This window comes from Antechinus flavipes, chromosome 6 (genome assembly GCF_016432865.1).
Source record: "Antechinus flavipes isolate AdamAnt ecotype Samford, QLD, Australia chromosome 6, AdamAnt_v2, whole genome shotgun sequence".
In the NCBI taxonomy this organism is placed as follows: Eukaryota; Metazoa; Chordata; class Mammalia; order Dasyuromorphia; family Dasyuridae; genus Antechinus; species Antechinus flavipes.
Window position 1 is genome coordinate 206,810,894 of NC_067403.1, and position 15,405 is coordinate 206,826,298.

A 15,405-nucleotide genomic window follows, 5' to 3' on the forward strand; every position below is an offset into this window, starting at 1 on the left:
GTGGTCCAGATGCCTGTTGTCCCACCCCACCAAGACTCCAAACCCAATCCATATAATTAGAAACCTTTGAGAAAAAAAAAAAAAAAGTAGTCCACAGCTCTTGCCCCATTGTTCTAAATACTGGAATTTGGTGACCAGGAGCTTTGAAAAATAAGCCCGCAGCCAGTTCCCATTCAGAAGACAGCTCTGATTATGGGTCGGCCCTGTCTCATTTATTCACATCCTCTGTGTTCATATTGGCAAAAGAGAGGCAGAATGCTCCACTGGGAAGCAAGGCCACTTTGTTTAACTGTAGTTGCCATAGTGTGAGGGATATCAAACACCAGTGACTTGGTATATTGAATATTGAGTACTTTAATGTGCAAAAGTCATTTCACAAGTGAGCCAGCCAAGTGGATCTGTCCCAAACCAAACCTTTACTGGATGAGTAAAATTTTCCCTGGTTATATTTAAGCATATATCTGCTGGAATGGAAGCCAGTACCATTCCAGCTTTGTTGGCCAGCTGAATTCTATTACAGAGTTGACCACATGTAAATTCTTGGGGGTTTCCCTACATAATTTAACTCAACTATATTTTATACTACTAAAAAGGAAGCCTTTTCCTTTATATTTATTTCATTTACGTGCAGCATCACAGGAGCAAAACAATATATAGATAAAGGATTCAAAGTAAAAGTTGCTGGGGAAAGAGAGAAGGATACCTATGACCTGAAAAAAAAATTGTCCTTGAGAACTGTGAAAGCACAGTGTCATGTGCTGCCTCTAGCTAACTGAGTTGGTATTAGGGTGGATTTATCTCCACATGCTTTGAGTTGGATCTTCATTTAAAATTTCAGAATTAATGTCCCCAGGGTCACTTAACTTTGTCACTGATGCTATAAGGCAGTATGGCAAAAGTTTTAATTCAATTCAATTCATATTCAATAGAACCAGCACTGAAAAAGTGACTACTAGGTGCCAGAAAAGAGGTATGCAAAGACATAAAAATGAGGCAGCCTCAGATGACATTCTACTGAATGTCACACAGGGAGATTTTCCCAAATGTAGCAAGAATACACCTTCCCTGCTTTTATGTGAAATGTTTTAAAAGCTGGGTTAGCATAGGGAGGATAGTTGAAACACAATTGAATGGGATGGTGTTAAGGTAAGATGGATGTTACAAGTAAATTGTATTCTTTGATGAGGATAGGGAGAAATACAAACATTTGTGTCTTTAGATGGGGACTGTAAGTATTGAACTTGGACTCAGCAAAATGCAGTTCAATCCTGCCTTAAACACTTGTTAACTATATGACTTTGGGGATATCGCTTCACTGATATTTTCCTCAGTTTCCTTATTTGTAAACAGAATAATAATAACAGCTTCTTTTCAGGGTTTTTGTAAGGACCAAATGAGATAAAAAGTAAAGCACTTTACAAAACTATTGCATTACTACTACTACTACTACTACTACTACTACTACTACTACTACTACTACTACTATACTACTACTATTACTACTAACTACTACCACCACCACCACTACTATATCACTACTACCACTAGTGCCATTACTATCACTACTGCTACTACTAGTACCATTACTACTACTACTACTACTACTAGTGCCATTACTATCACTACTACTACTACTACTACTACTACTAGTGCCATTACTATCACTACTACTACTACTACTACTACTACTACTACTATTACAATGTCATCACTACTACCACTAGTGCTACTACTATTCCTCTTACTACTTTTCCAAAACTCCTTTGTGTTAAAAGTGATGGGGAAGAAATCTTAATTCAATAAATGACTGTATCTTAAAATGTGCCCTTCAAACTTTCCCACAAAATTATTTTTGTTTCAAGAGTAACTCTAAGCCTCTCTATAGGTGATGGTGAACTCTGAGAATTCAGGGTATTTGAATAGTTTGATACCGTGGTTTTAATTACAATCAAAGCAAGCACCCCGTGAGCCGGACTGATCAGTGCTTCCTCCCCCAGAGGAGAGCTAACAACTATCTCATCATAGCCTTCATGCCCAAGAATCCTTTTTCTTTCCTTTCTGAGTCCTCTTTGTCTGTTCTTTTTATCTTTGCTCATCCCCTTGTAGATTGGCTGATCTGGAAGGGTCCTTTGGACCATTCTAACATCCTGATTTTTAAGATGATGAGACAGTGGTTTAGGGAGGGAACCAGACAGCAAGGGCAGAGCTAGGCTCACTTTTTACATGGTTTGGGGCGCAGGGGGAGGTGGGTTATTCTCTGTCCCACGTCCTGCTGTGTGCTCTGAACAATGATGGTGAAAGCCTTTAACTAGAGATAGCTCTTTCTCAGACCCCAGGGGCCCTAGCAGCATGGGACTCATTATTCCCCAGGGACTTGTCTTTTAACGTGTAACAAAGCAATTCTTAGTTCTGAACATTTAAGTGAAAGTCTATATAATGTGTGGAGACTCCTTCCCTCTCCCATCCCATCCCTCCCACCGGTCAGCCATTAGAGTACTTTTGTGTTGGACATTCTCTGGTTGAAGAAGTAGGCTGAAAGAGAGGCTCTTGAGTCCTAACTGCAATAGAATTAAAAGCGAGACATTTGTCCTGTGTTCAGTGCAGAAGGGACATTCAAAATAAACATTCTATTAAAAAGCGGCAGTGCTGAATATAAAAGTAAGAGAAAGACATTGTTTTTCAGCGTGTAAAATATATTGCATATAGCATGGCATGTAAAATGTAATTACAATGCTCGCTTGCTCTTTTTAAAAATTAATTTTAAACATGGGGAGAGTCCAGAATATAGACCATGAAGAGTGCACACACCCATAAAGCCACGCGGGAAACGCAGCCAAACTGCAGTGTCCCGGGCAGGGGCCCAGGAGGTAGGGATGGGGGTGGGGAGTGGGGAACTTTCCATGTTTCCATTTTTAAAAGACTCCCAATTGTTTAATCTAAAATTGTGATTTGGAAAAAAAAATTAGCCACAGAGCCTATTCATAGTCCCAGGATCTTTACAGGGAGAACATGCACAAAAGCACCCGAGGAGCTCCTCGAAATTTTAAATAATTCTTTGTAAATGCCCTAGGTTAATTTGGATCTCTGAAAACACATTAGGAAATTAAGCTGTAATGTGAGCTAATTCAAATTTTAATTTGGCAAAAAGAATGATCCAACTACATAGTTAATGTAAATAGAAGCATAACACAGAGAAATTAATGAGGTTTCCTTTCGATGAATCTTCAAGGAAGTAGATAATTAGCTTCTTTTGTTATTATTGGAGGAGAATGTGGCATTGTCTCCGAGGTGTAAAATAGCTGTGGCTTACTAAGTGATAATGTGTTTCATTTGTCTTGCTTTTTTTCCTCGTTAATAATTATTTATGTTAAACTCTCGTAGGATGAAGCTGCACAGCCCCTGAATCTCTCAGCCCGACCCAAGACTGCTGAGCCGGCGAAGTCCCCGACATCTCCCCCGCAGAGCCTCTTCCCGGCCAGCAAAACCAGCCCCGTGAACCTGCCCAACAAGAGCGGGATTCCCAGCCCCATCCGGGGAAGCCTGGGGAGAGGATCCTCTTTAGGTAAATGTGGGCGCCGGAACAACGGAGCCGCATCCGGGGAGCCTGCCGCCGCGGCCCGGCGACTTCCCACGAGTCTTTTCCAATGAGGGGCTTGCATGAGACGGACTAGGTTTGGTGGCCTTCCGCCTCCAAGCCCCAGAGCCCTCCAAGGCCCTGACCGTGACTTCCTAGCTTTGTCTTGGAGTGTCTGAGTTCGAATCCTGACACCTGTTCTCAACACCTGGCTGACCTTAGGCACGTCTCAGGTTGCTGCTCTGAGAGATAAAGGGCTTGGATGACAAGCCCCAAAGTTTCCTCCTGGCTCACAATCTGTGGGTTTGGAAAGAAGGAATGTAGAAAAACGAAAGAAAGCGAGCTTTAGGTTCAAGTTTCAGGTCTTTCATGATAACACCTGCGTGCCTTTGGGCAACTCATTTTCCCTCCCTAAGTTTCCTCACTTATCAAACGGAGAGATTGAGTTCAATAATCTTTAAAGTCTCTTCCATCTCTAAATCCTTTGGAAAGGGCCCCACTTTGCTTTCCCTCACTCAATCCCCAGCAGTAACCCCTGGGAGGTGGAGATGGAACCCAGCTATCCCCTAGACCAGCTCATTTGTCCCCCTGGGAAAGCAAGGTAGGGATTTTCAGTATCTGAATCGGAACATTATGCTCCTCTGATTAGAAGATTTCATTTAAGAAAGAGTCATTATTTTGATAAGAAAAGAGAGGCAATATTCAAATATCTTAGGGATCTAAGATCTTGGATGGAGGATTAACCCATGACAATGACTCAGAGAGACAGAGACAGAGAGAGGAGTGGGGATGGGAAGAAAGGGCTCAGTGTGTCCCAGTGAGAAGAACATCGGATATGGAGATAGATGAACTGGGTTTGAGCCATTGTGTAAACCTGACTGGATCACTTCCCTTCTTGAGCCTCAGCTTCTCTATTAACTGAGAGAGTAAGACCAGAGTTTTAAATTTAATTAAATTTAGTGTCTACTATAAAGATAAGAAACATCATGTAGTATTAGGGGAAAGCTAATATGGAGTTAGGAAAACCTGACTACACACACACACACACACACACACACACACACACACACACACTCATACATATACACACACACACACATGCTGTGTGACCCTACTCAAGTCACTTAATTTTTCAGTGTCCCCTGATAGTTTTTTAATGTGTATGTAAAAGAGAGATATACATAGAAGCAGACAGAACTTTTTGAGAATCTGGTGAAACCTATGGATTTTTTCTCAGAATAATATTTGTTAACTATATTCATCATTGAAGAAAGTGCTATTTCTATTTCTATTTTAATTATATATTATATATTTATATAAATTTATTTATATATAATATGCTTACATATATATAATTATATATTTATATTTTAACCTCCTTAAAGAGGTTAATGAAAACAAAGATGTAAATATTTGTCTACCTAAGTTCATGAACCCCTTGAAATTTGTCTGGGTTAAGAATCCCTGCTCTAAAATTAATCTAAAATTAAGAACAGTTGCTGATCTGCAGTTTGTTAGATGGAGTTTTCTCACTGAGTGTTTCCTATACCAATGAAATCTCAGATCCAGTTTAAAAAATATTCAAAACCATGTTAATTACCTAGGGATAAAAAGACAAGTCCCTTTCCTTCTAAAATTTATATTAATTTGTATCTGTTTATATGCTAAATAATTAAATTGATTTTTAAAAAAAAATTACCCAGAATTAGGTTGAGAATAAAATGGTATTTCTTAAACTCCCTCATTGGGTGTGTGCATGTACACACATGTGCACACCAGCATGTGCCACCCCCCCCAGTGGCTCCTGCCCAATGTATTCTTGTATGTTCTGCCAGCTGGTTTTTCCCAGCTGGCTGGCTGGTGTGGTGACATTAAGTATGAACATACATGCGTCTGTCTGTCTGCTGGGGAGTGCTGGAGCTTGGTTGTAGACAGGTGGATCAAGTTAAAACTTTACCACAGCCGCCTAAACTTACTAGGCAGTGAATAATTGCTATCTTTTGGTCTAAAATTGGAAAATCTTATCCAAAGTACTCATCTTGCCTATAATAAAAATGCAATTCATGGAAGAAAATTAGTTTGATATAGATATTTCTCCTCTCTCTCTCTCTCTCTCTCTCTCTCTCTCTCTCTCTCTCTCTCTCTCTCTCTCTGTGTGTCCTATGGAAGAGTAAAATATTGAGCCTCCCTCCCTTCCCAGCTTTGTCCTTCTGTTAACACCATGCCCACGCAGGCAGCCCCACTGCTGTTCCAGTGGGGGCTGAGAGCAGCAAGTGTTGGAGAGAGTGGGGCAAGTAGGAACTATCATTCTCTTTGTAAATAACTTAGACAGCGTGATCTGTAGAATGCCTCATTAGCTATCTGCAGCAGTTTGGGGATACATCCTGGCTGCACTTGGGAGTATTACACATCACTTCCTTCCCATGCTTTTCTATACTGTTTGGACTGATTACACACACACACACACACACACACACACACACACACACACACACACTTTCCCTCTGCCTCCCCTCCCCTCCCTTCCTCTCCCCTCTCTTCTCTCTCCTCTACTCTTTTCCTCTCCTCTCCCCTTCCCCCTCCTCTTCCCCTTCCTCCTCTTCCTCCTCCTCCTTCTCCTCTCTTTTCCCCTCCTCCTCTTTCTCCTCTCTCTCTCTCTCTCTCTGTCTCTCTCTCTGTCTCTCTCTCTGTCTCTCTCTCTCTCTCTCTCTCTCTCTCTCTCTCTCTCTCTGCTTCTTTTCTCTCTCTCTCTCTTGCCCCCTGTTCTTTTTTCTCTCCCTCTCTTTCTTCACTTCTTCATTCATTGACTCATGAACACATCTTTGGTGCTTTCCTATGAAATAGTCAAGACTGCTCTCCTACAGCACACACATACACCCCTTCATGTCAAAGTGTAGACCTAAGCATCTTCAGAGGTAGAAAGAAGTAAGGTTGGCCTTGGGGTACAAGCCTTAGTGCCAAATTGGCACAATAGAAGCCAATCTGACCAAGAGTGCTAGGAACTCCTCAAGTGGGTAATAATACTACTAATAATCTTAGCACTAAAGATGCAATTTGGTATAGTGGGTTTATATACTCAGATTGGACTCTTTCCTCAGATTTTGCTACCATCTGATGAGTCACCTAACTCTACTTGCCTGTTTCCTCCTCTCTAAAATGAGCTGGAGAAGGAAATGGCAAGCTATTCTAGTATCTTTGCCAAGAAAGCCCCAAATGGGGTCATGAAGAGTCATATAGTACTGAACAACAACAAAACAAAAATAGGAGTGATAATGGCATCCACTTGTAATTTTTCACAAAGATCAAAGGAGACAATACATGTTCAATGCTTTGAACTCTAGAGTGCTTCATCCATGTCAACTACTCATTTAAATACCTCACATTGAGGTGACATTTGATGTTTCAAAAACTCTCTACAAACATTAGCTGGATTAGGATTAGAAACCTCCAATACTCCAAAAACAAACAAACAAACACACAAATACCACCCCCCCCAAAAAAAAAATTTTGTCATAGACGATATTGATACGGCCCAGCCTCTGACTATAGGGATGCTTCTGGAGGCACTTTTGGGCCTATTTTTACAGATTCAGAGACTATAGCTCAGAAGAAGTCAAGCTTTCACTGGGAGTTTGTTCAAGGGCACAGTTAGCAGTCCAAGGCTGTGAGTTCTTTGTCATTATATGCGGCAGACTTTTTAGCAATGGAAGCATTAGCTTCATTTTGAGCGGTTTTGCCGACAGGATGCTGCTCCTCCTGCTGGGTATTTGCAATCCCACCCACCTCTCTCCTCCTCCCACCGTTTAACCCATTGAGAGGTTTCAGAATGGGAGAGGGAGGGGTGAATAGGAGCAGAGTCACTTGTTTGCCCCAGGGCTGATCTCATCCACACTATCTCTGATTTGACAGGCTAGTGGGTCCGTAAGAATGTTAGCCGTGTTGTGTGGCGCGGCCCAAGTTCTAACAAAGGCACACGCTGTACTTGCAGATATCCTGTCCAGTCTCAACTCCCCTGCCCTATTTGGGGACCAGGACACGGTGATGAAAGCCATTCAGGAGGCTCGGAAGATGAGAGAACAGATCCAGCGGGAGCAGCAACAACAGCCCCACGGCATAGACGGCAAGTTGACCTCCATGAATAGCACGGGCCTCAACAACTGCAGGAATGAAAAGGTAAGTGGGATCCCGGCCACTGCGGCCCAGTGCCCACGAGCGCGTGGCCAGGTCCTCGAGCCAGGAAAAGCTTACACTGGCTCACTCACTGGCTTGGGGTCGGCCCCGTGGTTTGCAGATTTGTCGCCTCAAGCCCGGAAACTCCCCTGGAAGCTGGAAAATACAACCCGCCCCAAAGAAGAAAAAACCGGCCCCATACATTGTTTTGTTCACAGACCGCCCACTGGCACCCGGGCACACGTGCTAACTGGCTGCGTACGGGCCAGCTTCTCCGTCTGAAGGCGGGGAGACGCAACGGAGCCAGTCCCGTCCCTTCCCGCCTCCTATGCCGCCTCTCTTAAGGAACTTAGTGTTATCAAGGGATAGTCTTTGTGTTTACTTTCTCAGAAACTGTTGAATTTTCAAGATATCAGTGGACACTTAGTAGCCATCAGTGGACAAATTTTTTGTATCCATCAGTGGATACTTGGTATCCATCAGTGGACACTTTGTAGCCATCAGTGAACACTTCCTAGCCATAGATTTCCAGGATAGACCCAAAAGGCCAGAGGTAGAGTAAAGAGAAGGAAACCCCCAAGTTGAGGGTGCCCTCAGCTTTCTGCTCTCCCTATCAGGGACTGCTTGTGTTGTCAAGTCATATAAAGTCAGCCAGAGTGCAGCGATTAAGATTCAAGGGTGACTGACTGACAGCTCAGCCAGTTGCATTGATGGAAAGATGAGGGAAAGGGAGGGGAGAGTTGTTTTGACTCCCCTCCTCATTTTTTTCCTCTCTTCCCCTGGCTCTCCCTAATATTTGCATGTTCTCTGTCCTACTTCCAGGGCCTGGGGAGATGTGAGAAAATAAAAGGCATAGGTGTCCTTTCTCTCGCTGTTATTAGCCACTGACTTCCTAGAATTAATTCAAGAGCAATCGATGGAAACCTAATGTGTGCTGGAAATTCAAAGAAAAAGTCATTTCCTTCAAGTAACTTATATTCTGTGAAGGAGAATTTTGGGCTTTTTAGATTTTTTCCTGGGAGTAGCTTTTGCTGGGTAACAAAAGGAAGAGGGAGAAAGTTGAATGGTTAAGGACTATCTGGCTTGGAGGGGGACAGAACATAGTACTAAGTCAGGGAAATAGTATAGAAAGAGAAGACTTAAGAAAACATACTCCTTTAGTTTCTCAGGATTTCCCAGTTCTGGAAAGAGTTGGAAGGGAAGGTGGGTGGTATCCTTACCTTAGCCTTATTAATCTATTTTCCCCTTCACTTAAGAGTATCATTTTTTTTCCAGTTTCATGTAAGGAAAGTTTTCAGTATTCACTTTTAAAAGATTTTGAGTTCCAGATTTTTTTTTTCCTTCCCTTCCTCCCTGCACCACTCCCCAAGGCAGCAAGCAATCTGATAGAGTTAACCTATTTTAAAAAATCCTATCTACTTGTACTAGTGACCGTGGGGCTGTTCAACAGTCCTGACTCTCTATAGATATGTTGCTAAATCAAAAGAAAATCAGCGTTTTTATTTGCAGTTAATATGTTGACTCTTCTGAGTATTTGCCTTTATAGATTCCCTTGAAAATTATGGAAAGAAAAGCCAACACTTATTTTAGCTTAGGTGATCCTTCTAGGCCTATGGGACTGAGCATAGGCATGGCATGGCTAGTATGATTCCTTTCCAATTAGGCTCACACTAATGGCTATAGAAAATCCAGGACTCTATGAATATTCATATGTACAAGTTTAGGTTGGCTTATTACTTTATTAAAAGTTGGTAGGTTTGGGCTACTTTTATTATTGTTGCTTTTAGTATCATTAAATATTGCAAAGAGGAAACACATTTCTATAGCAATCAACAGGTTGCAAAAGTGCTTTCTTCTCAGCTCTGTTCGATGAATAGAACAAAAATTGTTATCCCCATTTGACACATAAGAAATTCAAAGTATGAAGTAACTATAGCTGCACATCTAAGAACTGTCTGTTAATACATTTTGAAGCAAGTTCTTCTACTATTATGATGCCAGGTTCTTTCTTCTTCATATATCCCCATGTTCTTATCTTATAGAAAGTCTTATTTGAGCAAATGACCAAAATGATCATTGTGCAATCTAAAGGGATGCTACCTTAGCTGGGAGGGAAATACATTTATTCATTTTATTTATATTCTTGGTATTGTAAGCATTTAAAAAGGAACATGTGTAGACAATGATTTGATTTGGGGAAAAACACAGTATCATGATAAGAATCCAGTTTTCAAACATGGCACACACTGTGCAAAGTTAAATCTGTTTCTTAGACTCTATGTAGTCAGGCAAATCTCCATTCTTGGGAGCCAATTGGTGTTAGGTTGGACCTCCCTTCAAGTTTGTCATTTACCCCTTGGTCAGACACCACAACTCCATGATTCTAAAGGGTCATGCATAGTTGGAATGGAATGGAAGGAGCAGCAGAGGCAGGATCCAATTTGATACCATAAGCTAATTTCAAGTTCCTTTTCAAATGAATTTTCCCTTATTTATCTAGAACAGGAACTCTTAAGCCAAGGGCTACCAATAAGGTAGGGGATATGTGGATAGATTTTATGAGTCCTGTGACTTTGGATGGAAAAAAATAATTTTAGTTTTCACTAAAACTTATGCTATTTCCTTTGATTATTTAAAAACATTATTCTGATAAGGAGTCCACGAGGCTCTATCAGACTGCTAAAGGTTACAAAAAAGATGAAAAACCCTGCATCTAGGAGGAATAAGACTGAGGCTGAAATGCTAAAGATCTTATTTTGGAAGAAATGCGTACAGACAAAGGAGAGTGGAAGGCAAGGGATGAGATTTTGCTCTTCGCGCTTCCATTTCCTTTAAAAAACATCCAAAGTGATATACATATAAAACCCATATTTGTACCAAACATGATCATTTATATATATATATATACACACACACATACATATATATATAGTATTACATGTGAATGTATCTATAATATGCTTTCAAGCATATATATATATACACACACACATATATGTATATGTATATCTCTATCTCTATCTCTATCTATCTATCCCCACAAATATATTTACCCCTGGAGATGTTACAGTCTATTGGACAAATCCATATTTTGGCACTTTAAAATGAAAGATTTTTGGCCTGCTAGGCGTTCTGGTTGGCTGTGTCCCTGGATGTTTAGGGATTGTTAAATATGTAGCTTGTAGGCACAATAGACTGTAACGGCACCTTGGGAGGGGTTCTGCTCTATGATTGCAGGATGGCATGTGCCCACAGATTGGGAAAAACCTGCCAGGACAAAGTGCTTTTGGAAAAAAGTGACTGGTCAGGGCTTTTGCCTTCTCAATAAACAAATTTTTGCCATTTCAAACCCAGTTCTAAGTCTCGCGAGCAGATAGATCATACTCAAAGCCAAACTGCTCCCCAGATTTTGCTATTTTGTCATCTAATCCAAAGAATATTTTATGTAGGACAATTCAAGGTTGAATTTTAAATGTCTTACTTGTGAATCTTCTACAGAGACAGAACTAAGGGTCCCCAGCTGGGAGTGAGATAAGAAGTGAGGCACTGGTGGTGAAGGAGTGGGATTATTAATAGGGTTACTTTGGCTTTTGCAATTCAAACATGGTGTCTGAGTGTACCTCTAACACTTAGACTGGTTTTCTATTTGTACATGAATGATTGGATGGCAAAGAGTCTTCTGATGATAGTAATTGTCACAACCTCATTGGATTGATGGTTATCTTCTGATCCAAGCAGTATTCAGGTATTAGCCCATTAGAATAAATAGTCTGGTTGCTTCATTGGATGAATGTGATTTGAGACCCCAGGACATGCTGTACAGGGAAGCCAGGGCAGTTCGGGGCTCTTTGTTGCCTTGACATATTGTAGTTCCATCAATTAGTACTAGAATAATAGTTTGCCATTGTATCCTTCCTGCTTCACAAAGATACTGAGAGATCTTAGAATTAAAGAATGGCTAGGTGAGAAGAAATTGGAGAAATCATGTAGTACAATTCTATTTTTTTTTTTTTTTTGTTACTCAGTGCTATTGGTCAAGTTTGACTGTCTGTGATCCTATTTGGTATTTTCTTGGCAGAGATACTGGAGTGATTTGTCATTTCCCTCCTTTCCATTTCCATTTCTATTTCCTTCTTCAGATTATTTTGCAGATAAGGCAAATAGAGTTTAGTGACTTGCCCAGGGTGACAAAGCTAGTAAGTATCTGAGGCCAGATTTGAACCCAGGAAGATAAGTTTTCCTGACTCAAGGCTTGGTACTCTATCCACAGTACCATTTAGTGACCCCATTCCATTTTTATACATAAAGAAATTGAGATTAATTTGCCCAAAGTAATGTGAACACTTTGTGTCTTTATCCTCAGTTTATCTGTGAAATAGGAATATAACATTTGCACTGTAAACCAGGGGTCAGCAAATCCTGAGTTCAGATCCAATCTTGGATCTACTAGTTAGGTGACCCTAGTCAACTCAGTTAATCTTTGTTTGCCTCAATTTCCTCAACTGTTACATGGGGGTAATAATAGTATCCACATCTCAGGGTTGTTAGGGAAAAAAAGATATGATAAGAAATGTAAAGTATTAAACACAATGCCTTACATACAGTTAGTTTTCTAGAAATGTTAGCTATTTAATTAAATATTTATTTATTTTATTTATTTATTTTTTTTTTTTGCTGAGGCAATTGGAGTTAAGTGACTCGCCAAGGGTCACACAGCTAGGAAATGTTAAGTGTCTGAGGTCACATTTGAACTCAGGTCCTCCTGACTTCAGGGCTGGTATGCTATCCACTGCAACACCTAGCTTCTCCTAGCTATTTTCTTTTCTTTTCTTTTCTTTTCTTTTTTTTTTTTTTAAAGATTTTGTTATCTTTTTTATGGTTTAGAAAACTGAGCCCCAAGTAAGTTAGCTATTTTATTTTCAACAAATGTTAGCTGCCATTATCAATGTTATGCCTGCCTTCTCATCTTTTTATTTATTTATTTAAAATTTTTATTTTATTTTTACTTTTAAAATGTTATTATTACATTTTTTCTCTTCTCTCTCTCTCTCTCTCTCTCTCTCTCTCTCTCTCTCTCTCTCTCTCTCTCTCTCTCTCTCTCTCTCTCTCTCTCTCTCTCTTTAAATAACTTTTTATTGACAGAACCCATACCAGGGTAATTTTTTACAGCATTATCTCTTGCACTCACTTCTATTCCGATTTTTCCCCTCCCTCCCTCTACCCCCTCCCCCAGATGACAAGCAGTCCTTTGTTGAATAGGTTACAGTATATCCTAGATATAATATATGTGTGCAGAACCGAACAGTTCTCTTGTTGCACAGGGAGAATTGGATTCAGAAGGTATAAATAACCCGGGAAGAAAAACATAAATGCAAGCATTTTATATTCATTTCCCAGTGTTCTTTCTTTGGGTGTAGCTGCTTCTGTCCATCCTTGATCAATTGAAACTGAATTAGCTCTCTTTATCAAAGAGATCCACTTCCATCAGAATACATCCTCAAACAGTATCGTTGTTGAGGTATATAATGATCTCCTGGTTATGCTCATTTCACTTAGCATCAGTTCATGTAAGTCTCTCCAAGCCTCTCTGTATTCATCCCGCTGGTCATTTTTTACAGAACAATAATATTCCATAACATTCATATGCCACAATTTACCCAACCATTCTCCAATTGATGGGCAGCCATTCATTTTCCAGCTTCTAGCCACTACAAACAGGGCTGCCACAACCATTTTGGCACATACAGGTCCCTTTCCCTTCTTTAATATCTCTTTGGGGTATAAGCCCAGTAGAAACACTGCTGGATCAAAGGGTATGCACAGTTTGATAACTTTTTGAGCATAGTTCCAAATTGCTCTCCAGAATGGCTGGATGTGTTCACAATTCCACCAACAATGTATCAGTGTCCCTGTTTTCCCACATCCCCTCCAACATTCCACATTATCTTTCCCTGTCACTCTAGCCAATCTGACAGGTGTGTAGTGGTATCTCAGAGTTGTCTTAATTTGCATTTCTCTGATTAGTAATGGAGCATATTTTCATATGTCTATAAATAGTTTCAGTTTCTTCATCTGAGAATTGTCTGTTCATATCCTTTGACCATTTATCAATTGGGTTCTCATCTTTTTTTAAGGAATTCAATTTGAAATGGCCCTAACACAAGTCCTTATAAATATTCTACTTCTTGGGTGTGTCTCTGGTCCCCTGAATCTCTTCTTTAAGCCTCAGTTTCTTCATCACTTATGAAGGAGGCTGGACCAGCTGACCTTGGCTCTCTTCCAGCATTAAATCCTATAATTGAAAAGACAGCAGCATCAGCTGGGATTTTTTAATGCCCACTTTTCTGTATGGACAGTAACACTGAGAACTGCTAGTAATATTTCTTTAGGACTTGTTTCACGACCACCTTGAAAGGTGGACAGTGCAAATATCCTTTCTTTCCTTTTTACAGATGAAGGAAACTGAGGCTAGCATGGCGCTGAAGTTACTTTCCCACAATCTCACATGTAGTCAATAGCAAAGTTAGGTTTTGAACTCAGGACCCTAGAGTCCAAATCCACTGTTCTCTCTCCTTTGTGGTGCTATATAGTCTCATCCTGGCAAAGGGAGTCTTTATGTGGAGTTTAAAAGAGAAAAAATAGCTTCGGCCTGAAGTTCCACGGCCTAGGCCTGCCAGTTCCAGAAATAACCATTTATTTTCTGAAAATGCAGAAATCTCTGCTTCCCTCGGTTCTGTCCTCCTCACCCACAGGGCTCGCTCAGACTCTCGGCTGATGTAACACTGCCCCCTTTGATTAGAAGTGGAAAACAGGCTGGACGCTGAGCCAGGCCTGAGCCTGGCAGCGTGGGGTTTGCTCGCAGCTCCACAGCTGACTCAGATCGTCATTGTTGCCTGCCAGGATAAGTTTAGGCGTGAGATCAATAACCGCCACCCAACAATGAGGAAAACGGGGGCGGCAAAAGCTTTGTTCGCGAGGGTGTGTTTGGAATAAACTCCGGGCCCCGCAGCCAAGGCAAGGGAATGCGGTCCAGTTACTGTTCACAGGTGAACAGGGCCAGGTGAGTCAGGATGATCATCGCGGAATGAAATTCATCCACATGCTCAGGAATCCGCATTTCCTGCTCAGCTCTGTCCCAAGGCCCCGAGGTGACGTTGGCTCCTGTGCTTGTGGAGGACCCAGGCAGTTAAATGGGTTCTGTGTGACAATGTCATGCTGTTGCACACACACACACACACACACATTCACACACACACACTCACACACTCACACACACACACACTCACATACACACACACTCACACACACACACCCACGCTGCCATCCCAGGCTTCATTTCTTTGATGTAACTAGAAGTTTGTCACAGAAATTCATATCTGAACATTTTGCAGGCAGGGGAAAAGAGTCTAGGGACAGATAAGTGAAAAGATGGCACTGGACAGTAATGGCTTCTAGATTGCTTCTGCCGCTTTCTGTCTGTAGTAGATTGGCTTAGATCCTTGACATTCTCAAGTCTCAGTTTCCTTTTCTATAACACACACACACTCACACACACACACACACACACACACACACACACACATCCCTGTGGGTATATATGAAATATAAAATCAGCAATACTTCTCATCTCTTATGAGAACAGATCAGCTCATAGATCTAAT

General features: G+C 41.0%; 1 protein-coding gene across 14 annotated transcripts in view; it reads left to right on the forward strand.

The window, feature by feature from the left end:
- The window catches only part of SOX6 (SRY-box transcription factor 6), a 538,119-nt gene that overhangs the window by 451,406 nt on the left and 71,308 nt on the right, over positions 1–15,405 (forward strand). For all 14 annotated transcript variants that reach the window (XM_051967575.1, XM_051967573.1, XM_051967571.1 and 11 more), the window contains 2 exons: positions 3,382–3,562; positions 7,563–7,747. In XM_051967575.1, coding sequence (XP_051823535.1) covers positions 3,382–3,562; positions 7,563–7,747 — 366 coding nt within the window. The remainder of the gene's footprint in view (positions 1–3,381; positions 3,563–7,562; positions 7,748–15,405) is intronic.